Below are 21,264 nucleotides of genomic sequence, written 5' to 3'. Positions count from 1 at the left end.
ATTTTCTGTAAAAAGACACTAGTAATAATAATAATAATAACTGGGATTTATATAGCGCTTTTCTAAGTACCCAAAGTCGCTTTACATGTAGAAGCCATCATTCATTCAGACCTGGTGGTGGTAAGCTACTTTCATAGCCACAGCTGCCCTGGGGTAGACTGACGGAAGCGTGGCTGCAATTTGCGCCAACGGCCCCTATGACCACCACCTATCATTCATCATTCAATTCATCGGTGTGAGTGGCACCGGGGGCAAAGGGTGAAGTGTCCCGCCCAAGGACACAACGGCAGCGATTTTTGGATGGTAAGAGGCGGGGAGCGAACCTGCAACCCTCAGGTTTCTGGCACGGTTGCTCTACCCACTACGCCATGCCGCCCCGAAATAAATAACGTTAAAATAACGTACGGTAATTGAATTTTTAAAAATCCATTCGCAAGTATAACAATAAAAAAAAAAAAAAAAAAAAAAGAATTGGCAAGTATAAAATTATTTTTCTTGATTTAAAAAAAAAAAAAAATTAATTAAAAAAAAAAATTTTTTTTTTTAAATATTCGCAACTACAAAAACATTTTTCTTCATTTAAGCAACAATTTTCAAGTCAAAAAACAATTTTCTTGATTTAAAAAAAGATTTGCAATTAGAAAAAAAAAATCTATTTTCTCCAATAAAAAACTATTCACAAGTAGAAAAACAATTTTATTCAAGTTAAAACTTTTGCCAGTAATATTCCACTCTGCAAAATCCACTCAGAGCACCTGTAATCTGTTTTTTTAATTGTAGAAAATTGTTTTTTCTTAATTTTTTTTTAACTTGGGAATCATTTTAATTGAAAAGAATTGTTGTAATTGAAGAAAATCCTTGCTTTGCTTGTGACTGGTTGGGCGCGAGTCAAAACAATTGTGTGTGTTGGTGGCGTTTCGGCAGTAATTCCACTCGGTCAGTTCAGTCTGCTTCTGTGGGTCGTTTGTCCACAGCACAACTGACGGCACAGTTGGTTGTCATAACTGCACAGCGATGCACTAACTAACACATCGTGCTGTCGTTGCTGATGCCGCCGTTTGTTGTTGTCAATGGTAACCCCTAACAACCAGCCATCCAATCCCCATCCCACTTTACCACTCTTCCTTCCTGTATCCCATGTTGCTTTGCAGGAGCTGAGGGAAATCCACAGCCGGCAGCAGAGACAGAAACAGAAGGACCTGGAAGGAGACGCACATGCACTGACGCACACTCACGCGCACGCCCCGAGCGACAGGACGTCCGCCGAGCTTCAGGAGAGCAAGTAGGAGTGAAATATACTTTTTTTTTTGTTGGAAAGACTGACGGTCGGTGCTGGGCTCTTGTCAGTTTGTCCTCGGACGAAGGTCTGACGTGGAGGGAAGAAGCAGCGAGTTCTGCCCTGAAGGCGCCGAGCCCCGCCTCTGCGTCCCACGCCTGGCTCAACAGAGTGACCCAAGAGGAGGAGGAGCGGAAAAGGAGAGGGCTGGAGGAGGATGAAGAGGGCCGGAAGGCTGCGCTATCGCTGGAAGAGAAGGACGAGGAGGCCCACAGCAAGAAGGACATGCAGGAGAAACTCAGCAAGCTGTTCAGCCAGCCTGGCGACCCCTGGGCTTCCACAGGTTAGACATCCACCGATACAGCTTTTTTCAGGGCAGATGCTGATTATTACTAGTCAAGGAGGCCGAAAACGGATATATGGAGGCGATATTCATTTGCAGTAAAAGTCATTTAAACATGAATATTATATGTCAGTCTGGACAGGGCTTTAAGTTGTTTTTTCTAACATTATTTTTAGAAAAGGTGGGATCAGTAGTTAAGTTAAAGTACCAATGATTGTCACACACAATTTCAGTGCCTCTTGCAGAAAACTCCCGGGATTAATATTCTCCGATTTTCACCCTTACATTAATAATAACGACATGTCATGATGGCACAGCATTTAGCGCCCTCTACAATCTGTATAAACAGCGTGCCAGCCAAGCCTCTTGTTATATGCATCTTCTTCTTGCACACGTAAGTGACAGCAAGGCATACTTGGTCAACAGCCACACAGGTTACACTGACGGTGGCCATTTAAAACAACTTTAACACTCTTACTAATAATGTGCCACACTTTGAACCAAAACCAAACAAGAATGACAAACACATTCCGGGAGAACATCTGCACCTTAACACAACATAAACACAACAGAACAAATACCCAGAATCCCATGCAGCCCTGACTCTTCCGGGCTACATTATACACCCCTGCTACCACCAAACCAAACCCCCGCCCTCCACCCCAACCCTGCTCCCTCACACATCAACCCCCCCTCTGTACGTCGGTTGAGGTGGGCGGGGTTTGGTAGCGGGGGTGTATAATGTAGCCCGGAAGAGTTAGGGCTGCATGGGATTCTGGGTATTTGTTCTGTTGTGTTTATGTTGTGTTACGGTGCGGATGTTCTCCCGAAATGTGTTTGTCATTCTTGTTTGGTGTGGGTTCACAGTGTGGCGCATTATTAGTAAGAGTGTTAAAGTTTTTTATACAGCTACCGTCAGTGTAACCTGTGTGGTTGTTGACCAAGTATGCATTGCTGTCACTTACGTGAGCAAGCAGAAGCCCCATACAATGTGTGGCTGGGCCGGCACGCTGATTTTAGTGGGCGCTAAATGCTGTACCATCACGGCACGTTCGAGAGAACAGTTGCCTTGACAATCATAGTCTGCCGGAAAAATCGGCAGGGTTGACAAGTATGACGCTGTCAAGCGCCATTCATATAAAACCCGCGGGCCGCACTAACATTCAATTTTCATATTAAGGTGTGGGCCGCGTGTCTGAGACTCTTGGTTTATACATAACACAAAGCAAGAAAAAAAACTTTGTATGCAGTGTTATTTCATTTTAAATTTCAAAAGAATTTTGTGGCTCCCATTGTTTTCTTTAATTTGTGAAACTGGTCAAAATGGCTCTTTGACTGGTAAAGGTTGCCGACCCCTGGTCTAAGAGGAGCATCAACATTTTATTTCAAAATATGCAACATCTCTGGGAGAATTGGTCAAAATATCTCGTTTCTCTAAATCACAATAACTCAATTTTACACAATTTTATACATTGTAAGGTTTCCTCGTGAAATATTGCCAACATTTAAATAAAAACAATTCCGGGCTCCTTCACGTAGATTATAGTCGAGACATTTTTCAAGATTGTCTTGAAAGATTGTCTTGTCCAGGAGAGCATTTCTTCTTGGATGTTACAGAAAGTATGAGAATGTGTGAGCTGCTCCTCTTCTTTACTTATATAATCATCTCCTATTTGGCAAGGTATTTACTAGAGATGTCCGATAATCTCGGCCTAAGTTAAAGTGTTGCTATTATTGCACTTAGTCCTATTACACAAGTAGTTAGCAATAACAGATGTATTCACGCATGGAAAATTAGACGAAAAAAAAGGAGAGATGTCCGATAATATTGGCCTGCCGATATTATCAGCCGATAAATGCTTTAAAATGTAATATTGGAAATGATCGGTATCGGTTTCAAAATTATCGGTATCGGTTTCAAAAAGTAAAATTTATGACTTTTTAAAAACGCCGCTGTGTACACGGACGTAGGGAGAAGTACAGAGCTCCAATAAACCTTTAAGGCACTGTCTTTGCGTGCCGGCCCAGTCACATTATATATGCGGCTTGTTCACACACATAAGTGAATGCAAAGCATACTTGGTCAACAGCCATATAGGTCACACTGAGGGTGGCCGTATAAACAACTTTAACACTGTTACAAATATGCGCCACACCAAACAAGAATGACAAGCACATTTCGGGAGAACATCCGCACCGTAACACAACATAAACACAACAGAACAAATACCCAGAACCCCTTGCAGTACTAACTCTTCCGGGACGCTACAATATACACCCCTCGCTACCACCAAACCCCCCATCTCCAGAATTCGGAGGTCTCAAAGTTGGCAAGTATGCTCTAGTATACTCTGGACTGAAGCTGTGTACCTTCATTGTTTTTGTAGCTGTTGTTTTGAGGCATGTTTAAAAAAAATAAAAAAATAATGCACTTTGTGAAAGTCAAAGTATAGTACTTCTCATAGTTGTAGTGGGTTTTAGAATTATCTCAGAGAGAGCATGTCCCAAATTCCAAGCTGTTTTGAGGCATGTTAAAAATAATAATGCACTTTGTGACTTCCATCCATCCATTTTCTACCGCTTATTCCCTTCGGGGTTGCGGGGGGCGCTGGAGCCTATCTCAGCTACAATCGTGCGGACTTCAATAATAAATATGGCAGTGCCATGTTGGCACTTTTTTCCATAACTTGAGTTGAAGTTGTTCTCTTATTTTGTAAAACCTTGTTTTTGATTGATTGAAACTTGTATTAGTAGATTGCACAGTACAGTACATATTCCGTACAATTGACCACTAAATGGTAACACCCCAATAAGTTTTTAAACTTGTTTAAGTCGGGGTCCACGTTAATCAATTCATGGTAAAGTTACATTGTTTAATGCATCCAGCGGGGCATCACAACAAAATTAGGCATAATAATGTGTTGATTCCACGACTGTATATATCGGTATCGGTTGATATCGGAATCGGTAATTAAGAGTTGGACAATATCGGAATATCGGATATCGGCAAAAAAGCCATTATCGGACATCTCTAGTATTTACACAAAGTTTGCATTTTTGGCAGAGATATCTTTTCCGCCGTCTGTCTCGTTATTTGATTGAATCTGCTCCTTTAATGAGCCCACGCCCCGAGTGTTGCAAACGCGGGCTTGTCGAGCGACTCCATCGCTGCAGTTGCGGAAACAAACAGGAAAGAAGGACAAAAACTGGTTTTCCCGTCAAAAAAAAAAAAGGAAGTTTTGACACGTAAGCAGAGGAGCGCTTTGTATTAAGCCTGGAATATACTCTCATGTTAGCTCAGGGGTCACCTGGGGGAAAATCTATTCCCAAGTGGGCCGTACTGGTAAATAATGGCATGATAACTTAAAAATAAAAACAACTATATATAAATATACAAATGATAATGTTTTTTTTATACTTACATGTTGCGTTTAATAGTATCGTATCTTCATTTGTACTTTCTGAATAAATGATGTGATAATGTTCATCAGTCAAATTGGTGCAATTGAATCTGGCAGAGTTTTAAAAAGCTCCCATTGGTGTTAATTTGTAATCTATCAGAAGATGGAATACATACTAATATCAAAATAAAATTACAGCCCCAAGTGGAGGAGTTCAAGTACCTCGGAGTCTTGTTCACGAGTGAGGGAAGAGTGGATCGTGAGATCGACAGGCGGATCGGTGCGGCGTCTTCAGTAATGCGGACGCTGTATCGATCTGTTGTGGTGAAGAAGGAGCTGAGCCGGAAGGCAAAGCTCTCGATTTACCGGTCGATCTACGTTCCCATTCTCACCTATGGTCATGAGCTTTGGGTCATGACCGAAAGGACAAGATCACGGGTACAAGCGGCCGAAATGAGTTTCCTCCGCCGGGTGGCGGGGCTCTCCCTTAGAAATAGGGTGAGAAGCTCTGTCATCCGGGGGGAGCTCAAAGTAAAGCCGCTGCTCCTCCACATCGAGAGGAGCCAGATGAGGTGGTTCGGGCATCTGGTCAGGATGCCACCCGAACGCCTCCCTAAGGAGGTGTTTAGGGCACGTCCGACCGGTAGGAGGCCACGGGGAAGACCCAGGACACGTTGGGAAGACTATATATCCCGGCTGGCCTGGGAACGCCTCAGGATCCCCCGGGAAGAGCTGGACGAAGTGGCTGGGGAGAGGGAAGTCTGGGCTTCCCTGCTTAGGCTGCTGCCCCCGCGACCCGACCTCGGATAAGTGGAAGAAGATGGATGGATGGATGGAAATTACAGGTTGTTATTAATGTAATTTACCTATTTCCCTCAATTGATGTACTAACATCATGTGGTTTAATCTCTACATATGGAGCATCTTCTACAACAACATTTGTCAATTTGGACTCATTTGACAAATCACACATTAAGTTAGAAGGAAATACATATTTATGTGTCCCCAGTCCTTTATCTGAACAAGGCACATAGCTCCGCCCCCTCTGAAGTCATGCACGCTCTCCTGACAGGGGGATACAAATAATTGCTATTGTGACATCAAGTGGACACATTTAGAACAGCATTCAGTCTAAAATTTCAGCTCAATTTTATTCTTAGCAAACTCATTGCAGCTCGAAAATGCAGCACCTGCAGTGAGAGAAACGAACAGTGTGCTTGTTTTAATTTTTTTTTTTAAAGGGGAACATTATCACAATTTCAGAAGGGTTAAAACCATTAAAAATCAGTTCCCAGTGGCTTATTTTATTTTTCGAAGTTTTTTTCACAATTTTACCCATCACGCAATATCCCTAAAAAAGCTTCAAAGTGCCTGATTTTAACCATCGTTATATACACCCGTCCATTTTCCTGTGACGTCACACAGTGATGCCGATACAAACAAACATGGCGGATAGAACAGCAAGGTATAGCGACATTAGCTCGGATTCAGACTCGGATTTCAGCGGCTTAAGCGATTCAACAGATTACGCATGTATTGAAACGGATGGTTGTAGTGTGGAGGCAGGTAGCGAAAACGAAATTGAAGAAGAAAATGAAGCTATTGAGCCATATCGGTTTGAACCGCATGCAAGCGAAACCGACGAAAACGACACGACAGCCAGCGACACGGGAGAAAGCGAGGACGAATTCGGCGATCGCCTTCTAACCAACGATTGGTATGTGTTTGTTTGGCATTAAAGGAAACTAACAACTATGAACTAGGTTTACAGCATATGAAATACATTTGGCAACAACATGCACTTTGAGAGTGCAGACAGCCCATTTCAGAACATATATTTTTCCACGATTTCAGCACTCAGGTTAACCATACCTAAATAGACACAAAACACTGCATTACACAAGACTACCCGAATGTACTCGAATGATTGAAAAAACAAAAAAGTTTTTAAGCTAAATTATTGGTAAACACAGTTTATGTATAATAATTTACATAAAACCGCGAGTAATTAATAAAGTTTTCATCAATTAATATATTCTGTAGACATACCCTCATCCGCTCTCTTTTCCTGAAAGCTGATCTGTCCAGTTTTGGAGTTGATGTCAGCATCTGCTTTGAGTGTCGCAGGATATCCACACATTCTTGCCATCTCTGTCGTAGCATAGCTTTCGTCTGTAAAGTGTGCGGAACAAACGACTGACCATTTCGTCGGCTTTCCCCACAGCCTCGTATTTTGAACAAATTCCGTCCAATTTCTTGCCACTTTCGCATTTTGGGCCACTGGTGCAACTTGAATCCGCCCCTGTTCGTGTTGTTACACCCTCCGACAACACACCGACGAAAGTGAGAAAATGGCGGATTGCTTTCCGAGAGCGAATAATAGAAAGGCGTTTAATTCGCCAAAATTCACCCATTTTAGAGTTCGGAAATTGGTTAAAAAAATATATGGTCTTTTTTTCTGCAACATCAAGGTATATATTGACGCTTACATAGGTCTGGTGATAATGTTCCCCTTTAAGTGTTTGCATCATAGCAGTCAGTGAAGAAAAATCCATAATTAGTTGCACCGTTTTATAAGCAGCAGGGTTCAAAGTGTAGGAAAAAAGTAGCGGCTTATGGTCCGTAATGTACGGAAACGCCCTGTCAGATATCATAACATATTTAGGGACTATTGTAGACAATGACAGTAATTTTTATTCTTAAATGAATAAAAAAGGGTACTTTTTGGCATAAGGGTTGGTGCGTGAGCAGTGGTTAATTAAAAAAACAAGTAAATACTGGTATTATATGTGTTTATATTGTATCTGCTAATGTAGTTATGTTGTAGTTGATAGGTCAAAATGCCAAATATTGACAATAGCTCTGGTACACGTAGTATATACATTTATACACTAAAGATGGACTCAAATGGCTGACGCACATCGTCTTCATTATCAGGTGAAAAAGCTCCGGCAGCAAGTCTGTTTGAGCAGAAGGCAGCAGTCGGCAGTTTTGAGCAGCAGCATCCAGTGAAGGTGGTCTACTACCGCGCCCTCTACCCATTTGACGCTCGCAGCCACGACGAGATCAGCATCGCCCCCGGCGACGTCATCATGGTATGAACACATGCGCCTCCCACAGCAGCGCGTGTCGGTGTCTCCTCTTAACGCTCTGCTCTCCTCTCTGCTGTGCCGACTGAAGGTTAAGGGGGAATGGGTAAGTTCTTGGCCCCGCCCCCTTGTTGTGCTTTCCACCAGTCACAAGAACGCAGACTTCATCTTCACCTTCACTCATACGCCATTTAAATGTCCTTAACCTGGCCTGGTGTTGTCCTTGACTAATTTTGATGTGCTGTGCAAAACGGTAAATAAGAAACCCCAGGGCTGTTCCGAGTATTGGCCTATAACGATATTAATTAGTGGTGTGGAACGTTAGAAAAGGTTTGATAGTGAAATGAGTCAAACTGAGAACAATGGTAGCTATGAAAAACACTAACCTGTTTATTATTAATTGTCTTTAAGCTGAAGTGGAGTGGTAATTATTATTTTGGCCACAAATTCATGAAGTTAAGCTCATGGCGGAGTAATGAATGATGCGGACTTGTTTGTTACTGGATACTTTCTAACACACCTCTGCCTCGTAGACTCTGTGTGTGTAAGTCTTATGCAACTATAATTATTTGATACTTGTTTATATTGACAAATGTGCTGTTTTATTGTTCAATGATTATTACGTATGTCTAGCTTGTGTGAAAGTGTGTGCTTAGCTGTTGTGTAGCTGCATGCTCCTAGTAGCCTATAGCCTACAATGTTTACTTTTAGTAAAATAAGTAATTATGTGCTTGTTGGAGGACATTTAACTGGCTGTCCAGCTTTGCACAAGCTTGTATCGCATACTTGCCAACCTTGAGACCTCCGATTTCGGGAGGGGGTGGGGCGGGGCGTGGTTGGGGGCGTGGTTAAGAGGGGAGAAGTATATTGACAGCGAGAATTCACCAAGTCAAGTATTTCATGCATATACAGTATATATATATATATATATATATATATATATATATATATATATATATATATATATATATATTTATATTTATCTACAACCTGAAAATATGCAAACAAAACTGTGTTTAGATAATTGATACTTCAAACTTGCATAAATAAATATTAAGGAATATAACATAATTTGGCTTCTGAAAGTTTCAAAATGTAATGAATAAAATGCTAAAGTTGTTGATAAACAAGCAATTATTTTAATAATTAAATATGGTCATTTTAAATGAATTATTATGATAATTTAAAATCAATTATTTCAAATATGTTTATTTTAATGTATAATTCTATGGCTGGATGTAATAAGGAGTCAGGAAAAAATACAAATAAAAATACAATTAATTTTGATGTTTTTAGCTAAATATAGTAAACATGTATTTAGTTGTTTTTTTTGTAAATTAATAAATATATATTTATTTTTAGGTAAGATAAACATAATAATACAATTTATCTCTAGTCTGGATGATTTAGTTCTTGTCACCCTGTTGTCCTCCCATCATGAAAAAAGGCTGTCCTCACTCAGGTCCGCATGGAGCTGGAGGGGGCGTGGCTTCCAGCTCCGGCTGAAAATCGGGAGATTTTCGGGAGAATATTTGTCCCGGGAGGTTTTCGGGAGAGGCGCTGAATTTCGGGAGTCTCCCGGAAAATTCGGGAGGGTTGGCAAGTATGTTGTATCGCACATTATAGTGCGATACAAGGCGATATAATTCGATTTCTTTGCCGATATCAGACATGTCGTCATCGGATTGGGAAAACCGCAAAAAAACGCCAGCTTGTCCATAAATAAAACTTCAAAAAAAATTATTTTTAAAGGTGTCTTATGTAGACAAACGTACAGGTTTGGAGAAAATAAATGACGTCCACACTTAAAAAGGGTTTAAAAAAATGACTGCAGCTTACTTTTGCTTGTAATAAGCAAAAAAAATCAGCCACTGGAAAAAAAATCAAAATTCAAAAAAGTCAAAATTGCCTTGAAATAAGTCATTATATTTAAGCTTTGATAACGTAAAAGTGATCTTGAAATGATCAATTAAAACTTTTTATTGGCTATACTTCCTAGTATTATGACGTTTTGTGTTTTATAACAAACTTGTGTTGCTCTAAAGTAGTATTTTTTCTCCTTAGAAGATCTATTGCATAAAAACAAGTTCTTACATCTCACTGAACATTTATTAGGGGATTATGACTTGAATTAAGTTTGTTTTCGATATTTTGACCAGAAAATTGAATTCTATATTTGGTGATATTGTGAGTTTTTCTACTGCATTCAAGCAAACATAATTGTTGAGCATTTGTTTGTACTCCATATGTAACAAATAAGTAAGTACAAAAAAAAAATATATATATATATAAAGTAGTAAATAAATAAATTAAAAACATAAATAAATAAGGTTCTCATAAGTAAATAGTAGAGCTTTTAAAAAAAAAATCTGATTAATCACACTCTTGAACTTGGATTAATCACAATTAATCACAGGTTATTATTTGTTTGCATAAGTAACATTTGCTTCAAATACCCCAATGTTTGTTTACAAATGCAATTTTGTAGCCAGGATGGCATACAGCCAGGCATTAAAAGATAGACCTAAAAATTAGCGACCATCTATCTTCACTATGACGTCACTTTCGTCACTTGATTGACATTTGCGGCACACAAGGATCTTGCGAGCTCTGTCTTAAGAAATAATACGACTGCCAGGAATTTATTTCAACAGACTCTCACGCCGTACGAGCGTCAAGAGTTAGTCACCTGAAATGGTTTTCCAACAGTCTTGAAGGAATTAGCTCATTGAGAGAATGCCATAAGTGTGCAAAACAGTAATCAAAGCAAAGGGTGGCTATTTTGAAGAAACTAGAATACAAAACGTGTTTTCAGTTATTTCACCTTTTTTTGTTAAGTACATAACTCCACATGTGTTCATTCTTAGTTTTGATGCCTTCAGTGACAATCTACAATGTAAATAGTCATGGAAATTAAAAAAACGCATTGAATGAGGAGAAGGTGTGTCCAAACCTTTGGCCTGTACTGTATTTATAGTCAATATGTATATTTAAAAGTAACATGTTTTCCTTCACTCCTTATTTTCGCAGTGTTGTGCACTTTTATGCACACAATATAAAAATTGCAAAACAAATCACAATTTTGGAGAGAAAAATATCAATTAGGTTTTTTTTGTCAAAATCCTGCAGCCCTACTCTGTTTGCTGTCCTTGTAGCGTTCATGCTGGCGGCGCCATCCTCAAGTTCATGTTTCGCTTTGAGATGCTGTTTTGAACTTGAAGTGCGCCGATTATAAGAAAGTTTGTCGCTGCAATACTGACTAACGACCAATGTTCCCTCTAAGGTGCGCGCCTGTGCAATTGCGCACTGCTCAAGTGTCCTCTGCGCACGGCAAATCTATGCCACGCACAAAATCAAATAAAAAAATAAGCGCAAAACAATTTTCGACACGACACGGACACGACAGAGAAAACAGTTTTCGTCATCATTGTTCAAATATTGTAACTTCTGTCGAGACGCTTTGAGGACATGAATTCCATTGATCACTTTACTGAGCAAAACTCTTTATTGTCGGCCATAAACACATCACCAAAACATTAGTAAAAAAAATTATATCTAGCAAAACTGGTCATTTTCTGCAGTACAAACCAGACCAAAAGCAACTTTGCTATATCAACAGCAGCCGCTCGCTCTTTCTCACTTGCGCCAACACTTGCACATATGGCACTTAGCCAGTGATGCGTTTACACCCACACAAAAAGTCGGACAACTCCAACACCACACTTAAAGTGTAATTCCAGGTCGTTACACTATTATTTACCAATCAAATGTGTGCTTATTCTAGTGTCATTTATTAGGAATCTTAATTTATAAATATTACGGTAATCATGAAATGCTGTTAGTATATTAAATAAATACTAATAAAAATATATTTTTTACAAACAGGAAGTTGCAGGAGTGTATACATGATCCCCTGCTTACATCTCATTGTGCAACATGTGAATGTTTTAATGGGAACTAAATGCAATGTCTGAAAGGGGTACATGTTATTTCCAAAGCAGGACCTCCACCCAGACAAACAATACAAGTACACAGTTCATGAAAAACAATATTTTTTGTTATTGTCATTGTAAGTGGGCCTAAACACTTATATTAGAAAATAACCTCATGGAAATGACTGCTGTCATTTGATTATAATAATGAGAATGTTGTCTGTCTATCTGTGTTGGCCCTGCGATGAGGTGGGGACTTTTCCAGGGTGTACCCCACCTTCCGCCCGAATGCAGCTGAGATAGGCTCCAGCGACCCCGAAAGGGACAAGCGGTAGAAAATGAATGGATGGATGGAGAATTAACTTGTTATTTAGTCAGGTTTGGGACAAGTGTGCTGCGGGTGTAGCCACAGTGTGCACGTCTGATGTTGCTCACATGGGCTCCACTGAATGCTCAGGGAGTTTTTGCGTTTGCTCACACACATGAAAAATTAGAGGGAACATTGCTACCGACCTCAGTTTTATCTAACGTTCCGTCTGAGTTTGTTTTGAAGGACGCAGAGCACATCGCTCAAACTGTCATCCCACTGGCGTGTGCGATGTGCGCCACCTTACTACTGTATGTAGGCATTAGCCAGGCCTCCCTCGCCCGCCTGCAGCTCGTTCAGAACTCTGCTGCTCGTCTGCTAACACAGACCCGCAGACGTGAGCACATCACCCCTATTTTAGCGTCCCTTCACTGGCTCCCTGTGCGTTATCGAATCAATTTTAAACTCCTTTTATTTGTTTTTAAATGTCTAAACAACCTCGCGCCAACCTATCTCTCAGACCTCCTTCAGCCTTACTGCCCCACCCGATCCTTAAGATCAGCCGATCAGCTGCTGTTGACGGTCCCTGACACAAGGCTGAAGCTTAGAGGTGACAGAGCTTTCGCCATTGCTGCTCCCAAGCTCTGGAACGACCTACCTCTGAGTGTTAGACACGCCTCCTCTCTTCCTGTTTTTAAATCTCTCTTAAAAACATACTTTTATTCCATGGCTTTTAACACTGAGTGATATCCATCCTGCAATGGCGCCCCATAATACACCTGCTGTGAACCTGTTTTTATGTTTTTATTTATTCTATTTTGCCCAACCAGTCTACATGTGCTTTGTGGACTTGGAGAAGGCATTCGACCGTGTCCCTCGGGAAGTCCTGTGGGGAGTGCTCAGAGAGTATGGGGTAGCGGACTGTCTGATTTTGGCGGTCCGCTCCCTGTATGATCAGTGTCAGAGCTTGGTCCGCATTGCCGGCATTGAGTCGGACACGTTTCCAGTGAGGGTTGGACTCCGCCAAGGCTGCCCTTTGTCACCGATTCTGTTCATAACTTTTATGAACAGAATTTCTAGGCGCAGTCAAGGCGTTGAGGGGATCCGGTTTGGTGGCTGCAGGATTAGGTCTCTGCTTTTTGCAGATGATGTGGTCCTGATGGCTTCATCTGGCCAGGATCTTCAGCTCTCGCTGGATCGGTTCGCAGCCGAGTGTGAAGCGACTGGGATGAGAATCAGCACCTCCAAGTCCGAGTCTATGGTTCTCGCCCGGAAAAGGGTGGAGTGCCATCTCCGGGTTGGGGAGGAGACCCTGCCCCAAGTGGAGGAGTTCAAGTATCTCGGAGTCTTGTTCACGAGTGATGGGAGAGTGGATCGTGAGCTCGACAGGCGGATCGGTGCGGCGTCCTCAGTAATGCGGACGCTGTATCGATCCGTTGTGGTGAAGAGGGAGCTGAGCCGGAAGGCAAAGCTCTCAATTTACCGGTCGATCTACGTTCCCATCCTCACCTATGGTCATGAGCTTTGGGTTATGACCGAAAGGACGAGATCACGGGTACAAGCGGCCGAAATGAGTTTCCTCCGCCGGGTGGCGGGGCTCTCCCTTAGAGATAGGGTGAGAAGCTCTGTCATCCGCAGGGAGCTCAAAGTAAAGCCGCTGCTCCTCCACATCGAGAGGAGCCAGATGAGGTGGTTCGGGCATCTGGTCAGGATGCCACCCGATCGCCTCCCTCGGGAGGTGTTTAGGGCATGTCCGACCGGTAGGAGGCCACGGGGAAGACCCAGGACACGTTGGGAAGACTATGTCTCCCGGCTGGCCTGGGAACGCCTTGGGATCCCCCGGGAAGAGCTGGACGAAGTGGCTGGGGAGAGGGAAGTCTGGGCTTCCCTGCTTAGGCTGCTGCCCCCGCGACCCGACCTCGGATAAGCGGAAGAAGATGGATGGATATTTATTCTATTTTATTTATTTATTTTTTATCGTGTTCTGTTCGTGTTGTGTTGTGTTTGCTCGGTACTCGTATTATCTTTTAACCTGCCCATTGTACAGCACTTTGGCTACCCCCTGTGGTAAATTTTAAATGTGCTTTATAAATAAAGTTGATTTGATTGATTTGATTTGATTACTTCGGTCAAAACAAACACTGTGATTCATCTTCATTCATTTATGAAACCACGGTAAAAAAAAAATCATATTAATCACATGTGATAACTCATTAATGTTGACAGCCCAAGTTAAGTAAGTTATGAGTCTCATTAATAAGATTACCTTGTGAGTGACAAAACTTTGGGGTCTTTTCAATTGAAATTATGCAAACTATTCATTTACTATGATTAATTGTGATTGCACAAACTTCAAAAGTGTGATTAATCAGAGATCAGAGCAGGTTAAGCTCCATCACTTGACTGAAGTGACTCATTGTTACCTTCACATTAATTGTCTGCATATAACACATTTCAAAGTGTGACATTAATCCACCATGCAGGGGTTCAGCAGTACTGGCCAACACTAGTGCAGCAACCTTGTGCGTTGACGTTAAAGTGCCTGTCATGTGACTGCTTAACGGTCTCCCCTGCCCCGATAGGTGGACGAGTCACAGACGGGTGAGCCCGGTTGGCTGGGAGGAGAGCTCCGAGGGCGGACGGGGTGGTTCCCAGCGAATTACGCCGAGCGAATACCAGACAGCGAAGCGCCTATCAGCCTGCGTGCATCCGCCTCAGCGACTCCCACCTCCATCCAGCAGCCCATCAGCACGCCGCCCCCCGCGCCCGGACCGGCCTCATCCTCCACGTCGTCCGCTAACAGTAACTGGGCCGACTTCAGCACCACGTCAGTCTTTCTGGCTTCACTGCATCATTGATATTTGGTGATTTAAAGCAGGGATGCGCAAATTTGGCCTATTGTGCCATTTAATTTGGCCCGCCAAAGGGTGGCTAATACATATTCATACTGACCTCTTTCAAGCTGCACCATCGTGATGGCAAGTCCGCAGATCTCCACTGTAAAAGTCTGTTAAAAGCTGGCAGCTCAGTCGCCAGAAATTGACCTTAAAATCATCAGTGCTACTATTGTTTTCCATTTACAGGACTGCACTGTAAAGACGGGGAACGTAGAATTTACGGTAAAAATCAGTGATGGGCAGTAACAAGCTACTTGTAGCGAAGCTACGTAGCTTAGCTCCATTTCCCAGTAGCTGAGTGGTACACTGCAAAAAGTCAGTGTTCAAAAACAAGAAAAAAATATATAAAAATTAGGGGTATTTTATTTGAACTATGCAAAATTATCTGCCAATAGAACAAGAAAATTTGGCTTGTCAAGACTTTCCAAAACAAGTAAAATTAGCTAATGAACCCAAAAATACGTTAAAATTTCACTTTTCTTGGTAGAAAAAGAAGAGACCTTTTTGCTCAATATGTTGAAAAATATTCTTAAATTAAGTAAGTGCTAGTGCCATTATCTTGACATAATGATATGCGCTCGGCATCATCATGATTTTTTTAAAGAAATTACTAAGTTAAAAAAGTAGTTTTATACTTGAGAGTGTTAATGACACAGTTTTGCATCAGTTGATATTCTAATTTCAAGCATGCATACTTGCCAACCCTCCCGAATTTTCCGGGAGACTCCCGAAATCCAGCGCCTCTCCCGAAAACCTCCCGGGACAAATATTCTCCCGAAAATCTCCCGATTTTCAGCCGGAGCTGGAGGGGGCGTGGCCTCCAGTGAGGACAGCCTTTTTTTTAACGACGGGAGGACAACAGGGTGACAAGAACTAAATCATCCAGACTAGAGATAAATTGTATTATTATGTTTATCTCACCTAAAAATAAATATATTTATTAATTACAAAAAAAAACTTAAATACTTTTTTACTATATTTTGCTAAAAACATCAAAATTAATTGTGTTTTTATTTGTATTTTTTCTGACTCCTTATTACATCCAGCCATAGAATTATACATTAAAATAAACATATTTGAAATAATTAATTTTAATTATCATAATAATTCATTTAAAATGACCATATAATTCATTTAAAATGACCATATTTAATTATTAAAATAATTGCTTGTTTATCAACAACTTTAGCATTTTATTCATTACATTTTGAAGCTCTCAGAAGCCAAGTTATGTTATATTCCTTAAGATTTATTTATGCAAGTTTGAAGTATCAATGATCTAAACACAGTTTTGTTTGCATATTTTCAGGATGTAGATATATATATATATATATATATATGTATATGTATGAAATACTTGGTGAATTCTAGCTGTCAATATACTCCTCCCCTCTTAACCACGCCCCCGTCCCACCCCTGACCACGCCCCCCACCCCCACCCCCACCTCGCGAAATCGGAGGTCTCAAGGTTGGCAAGTATGAGCATGTTTTACTCAATATAGGTCATAAAATCTCAGCAACAAGCTGTAATATCTTACTGAGATCATTTAGGACCAAAACCCTTAAAACAAGTAAAACACTCTAACATAAAATCTGCTTAGTGAGAACAATTATCTTATCAGACAGAAAATAAGCAAATATCACCCTTATTTGAGATATTTAATCTTACTTAGATTTCAGTTTTTGCAGTGTAGCTAAGCTACTTTCTGATGACCTGGATGAATGAGAACATCCATCCATACATGCGGAGAAAATTCATGATTGGTTGGTGTTCGCATGATGAGTCACAATTGGCTAAGAACATGATGGACTGGCCAATCAGAGGCAACATAAGGCGGGTCATCGAAACCAGGAAGCAAAATCATAACAGATACGCACTTATGTCACATGACGACGAGGGAGTCGGAGACAGAGGGACGCTTCAAGCTGACCACTCAAAAATAAATAAACATACTTGAAAATGGCAGAGGAATTCTCTCCCGCAGATTAGATTTTTCCTTTAATGATGAAGAAAAGGAAACTCACAATAATGCGTGTCCTTCGCTATATTTAGACAAATGTATGCATTTACAGAAAACAATGCCCAAAACCTTAGTTTTTTGTTGTTTTACTCTGTAAACCAAAATCATAACTGCTCTCTTCAATCGAAGACGTCCAACACAAATTTAGGAACACACATTCAAGTGAATTGAGTTCATGAAAAGTTTAACTGCATATAACCATTAGCAACTGTTCCCAAACAACACACAAGTCTTTTTTTTTTTGTCAAGATATAGATAAAGGCTGTTTTTTTAATGTAGGTAGAGTAAATGAATAACATTATAGGGGTGGGCCAAACTAAAAATAAATACATACAGTGGGGTGCGGGGACCCCTAGTGGTAGTTGTAGGGCAGGGGTCGGGAACCTTTTTGGCTGAGAGAGCCATGGAAGCCAAATATTTTAAAATGTATTTCCGTGAGAGCCATGTAATATTTTTTAACGCTGGATACAACTAAATGCGTGCATTTTTAAGTAAGACCAACATTAGAGTATAACACGTCTATTATTCTTTTTAATAACATTTTCATTCTGAAGCTAACTAATAATGTATAAAATACTAACAGATGCGGTAGAAAACTGATGCATGGATTAAAATGCATGAGACTGTTTTATATTTTGAACGTTATTTTTAACACTGATTGCCAGTGGAATTATTATTTATTACTTATTGTGCTAAGCAATGTCAGCTAAGATTAATCTGAGAGCCAGATGCAGTCATCAAAAGAGGCACATCTGGCTCTAGAGCCATAGGTTCCCTACCCCTGTTGTAGGGTGTCCCCAGCTAAATGACAGATAGTTAATAGTACTATTTGTACACTCTCAGTTACATGAACATTGATATTATACATGTGGGCCCATAGATAGAAAAGCCGTTAAATGCGAGTCTGTAGCTTAATGCATGTCACACTGGAGTGTGTATGTATGTATCGATATATAATTATTATAATTTTAAAAAGTTACTGTATTTTTCGGACTATAAGTCGCAGTTTTTTTTCATAGTTTGGCCGGGCTCCAGTCCTATTTATATATGGTTTTTTCCTTCTTTATTATGCATTTTCGGCAGGTGCGACTTATACTCCAGTGCGACTTATACTCCGAAAAATACGGTACTTGTAGCTTAGCTTACTACATTCTCCAAGTAGCTTGTCCATCATTAGTGAAAAGTTGCAGCTCACTTGCCAGAATTTTGCGCTAATCATAGCAGTAGTACTGTTTTTCAATATATTGGTAAAAAAAAATGGCTATAGATTTTACAAAAAAACTGGAATTTTAACGTAAAAACAGCAGTGGTACAGTTTTTCAATTTACAGTAATTTGGTGTGAAAACAACAGTACATTTCATGGTAAAATTCCAGTGACTGAGCTGCCAAATCTATAGATTTTTAAAATGTATTTTACAGGCCAACTAGTTGAATTTGAGACCCCCGCTTTACAGTAAAGATGTGAGTGTTTGGCGCTCTATGGAAAGGGATCATCTTCGCCCACGTTCTTTAGAGAAAACCTAAATGCTTGGAAATTTAGCATCCTCCTTATGTCTAATGTAAAGTTTGAAAGCGATGGGATGAAACATGGAGGAGGAGTTGGTTGGAAATGGCAAAAATCTGCCGAATGTGCATGAAAGATTTAAAAGCTGCATGTTAACTGAATTAGGAACATGACTTACTGTATATACGGCGGTATGAGGCTAAATTCCTCACTGGCAGTGCTGTTGCATTGAAAAAAAAAAAAGCTGCACATTTTCGCTTTGGCCCTTAGAGGCAAAATGTGTGGGCAACCCCTGATCTAAAGAGACATTGTGATGTTTGATGTGTGTGTCATAGCTGGCCCTCAAATACCAGCAGCCAGACAGACAGCGAGGGATGGGACGCATGGCCAACCTCCTCAGCCGCTCCAAATCCATCCCTGAGCGTGCCCTCTGCACAGCAGCGGCAGCGCTCCGCCTTCACGCCGGCCACCATGACGACAGGCTCCTCCCCCTCCCCCGTGCTCGGACAGGGGGAGAAGGTGGAGGGTCTGCAGGCTCAGGCCTTGTACCCCTGGAGGGCCAAGAAGGACAACCACCTCAACTTCAACAAAAACGAGGTGAGAACGATCCGACTTTTGCCTGCCACTCACGCGGACGGGGTTGAGTCGGGCGACTTTGGCTAGACGCCATTTTGTTGTCTCACAGATCATAACGGTGTTGGAGCAGCAGGACATGTGGTGGTTGGGGGAACTGCAGACTGGACAGAGAGGCTGGTTCCCCAAGAGCTACGTGAAGCTCATCTCCGCCACCATGATGCCGCCGGTCGCTGTGTCAGCGCGCAGTAACAACAGGTACAGGTCAAAGGTCATCCTTTTACTTGAGACTACACTGGAACCTCGATTTACAAACTCAATTGGTTCTTGAACATAGTTCGTAAAACAAAAAGTCTGTATAATGAAGCAAATTTCTTTAATCCAATCCACTTTATTTATATAGTAGAATGTTTCCAAAGTGCTGCACAGCCATGTTAAAAACCATATTAAAAACAATATTATGCTCCACCAATGACTGAATAAAAACAAAAAAATAAATAAATATAAAACCAATATAAAAACAATATACAAATAAATATGATTAAAGGGGAACATTATCAGCAGACCTATGTAAGCGTCAATATATACCTTGATGTTGCAGAAAAAAGACCATATTTTTTTTTAACCCATTTCCGAACTCTAAATGGGTGAATTTTGGCGAATTAAACGCCTTTCTAATATTCGCTCTCGGAGCGATGACGTCACAACGTGGCGTCACATCGGGAAGCAATCCGCCATTTTCTCAGACACCGAGTCAAATCAGCTCTGTTATTTTCCGTTTTTTTCGACTGTTTTCCGTACCTTGGAGACATCATGCCTCGGAGGGTGTAACAACACGAACAGGGACGGATTCAAGTTGCACCAGTGGCCCAAAGATGCGAAAGTGGCAAGAAATTGGACGTTTGTTCCGCACACTTTACCGACGAAAGCTATGCTACGACAGAGATGGCAAGAATGTGTGGATATCCTGCGACACTCAAAGCAGATGCATTTCCAACGATAAAGTCAAAGAAATCTGCCGCCAGACCCCCATTGAATCTGCCGGAGTGTGTGAGCTATTCAGGGACAAAGGACCTCGGTAGCACGGCAAGCAATGGCGGCAGTTTGTTCCTGCACACAAGCGAGCTAAACCCCTTATCGACCCTAGCTTCCCTGGCCTGCTGACATCAACTCCAAAACTGGACAGATCAGCTTTCAGGAAAAGAGCGCGGATGAGGGTATGTCTACAGAATATATTAATTGATGAAAATTGGGCTGTCTGCACTCTCAAAGTGCATGTTGTTGCCAAATGTATTTCATATGCTGTAAACCTAGTTCATAGTTGTTAGTTTCCTTTAATGCCAAACAAACACATACCAATCGTTGGTTAGAAGGCGATCGCCGAATTCGTCCTCGCTTTTTCCCGTGTCGCTGGCTGTCGTGTCGTTTTCGTCGGTTCAAACCGATATGGCTCAATAGCTTCAGTTTCTTCTTCAATTTCGTTTTCGCTACCTGCCTCCACACTACAACTATCCGTTTCAATACATTCGTAATCTGTTGAATCGCTTAAGCCGCTGAAATCCGAGTCTGAATCCGAGCTAATGTCGCTATAGCTTGCTGTTCTTTCCGCCATGTTTGTTTGTGTTGGCATCACTGTGTGACGTCACAGGAAAATGGACGGGTGTTTATAACGATGGTTAAAATCAGGCACTTTGAAGCTTTTTTAGGGATATTGCGTGATGGGTAAAATTTTGAAAAAAACTTCGAAAAATATAATAAGCCACTGGGAACTGATTTTTAATGGTTTTAACCATTCTGAAATTGTGATAATGTTCCCCTTTAAAACTATTTCAAAGGGTAAAACCAATTAAAACAGTAAATAGAAATCACAATTTATTAAAAAACAAACACATAAAGAAACAATATAAAATATGCCTCATA

At 41.1% G+C, this 21,264-nt stretch overlaps 1 protein-coding gene across 3 annotated transcripts in view; it reads left to right on the top strand.

The window, feature by feature from the left end:
- The window catches only part of itsn1 (intersectin 1 (SH3 domain protein)), a 145,821-nt gene that overhangs the window by 79,056 nt on the left and 45,501 nt on the right, over positions 1–21,264 (top strand). For 2 of the 3 annotated variants that reach the window (XM_061966672.1, XM_061966690.1), the window contains exons 18-24: positions 1,152–1,282; positions 1,348–1,619; positions 7,958–8,115; positions 8,201–8,215; positions 14,931–15,175; positions 19,107–19,368; positions 19,457–19,602. In XM_061966672.1, the coding sequence (XP_061822656.1) occupies positions 1,152–1,282; positions 1,348–1,619; positions 7,958–8,115; positions 8,201–8,215; positions 14,931–15,175; positions 19,107–19,368; positions 19,457–19,602 (1,229 nt within the window). The remainder of the gene's footprint in view (positions 1–1,151; positions 1,283–1,347; positions 1,620–7,957; positions 8,116–8,200; positions 8,216–14,930; positions 15,176–19,106; positions 19,369–19,456; positions 19,603–21,264) is intronic. The other variant, XM_061966681.1, reaches the window with a different exon arrangement.

The sequence above is a fragment of the Nerophis lumbriciformis genome, linkage group LG02 (assembly GCF_033978685.3).
Source record: "Nerophis lumbriciformis linkage group LG02, RoL_Nlum_v2.1, whole genome shotgun sequence".
Lineage (NCBI taxonomy): Eukaryota > Metazoa > Chordata > Actinopteri > Syngnathiformes > Syngnathidae > Nerophis > Nerophis lumbriciformis.
The sequence above is the reverse complement of the archived record's forward strand: the minus strand, read 5'-3'. Positions and strand labels throughout refer to the sequence as shown.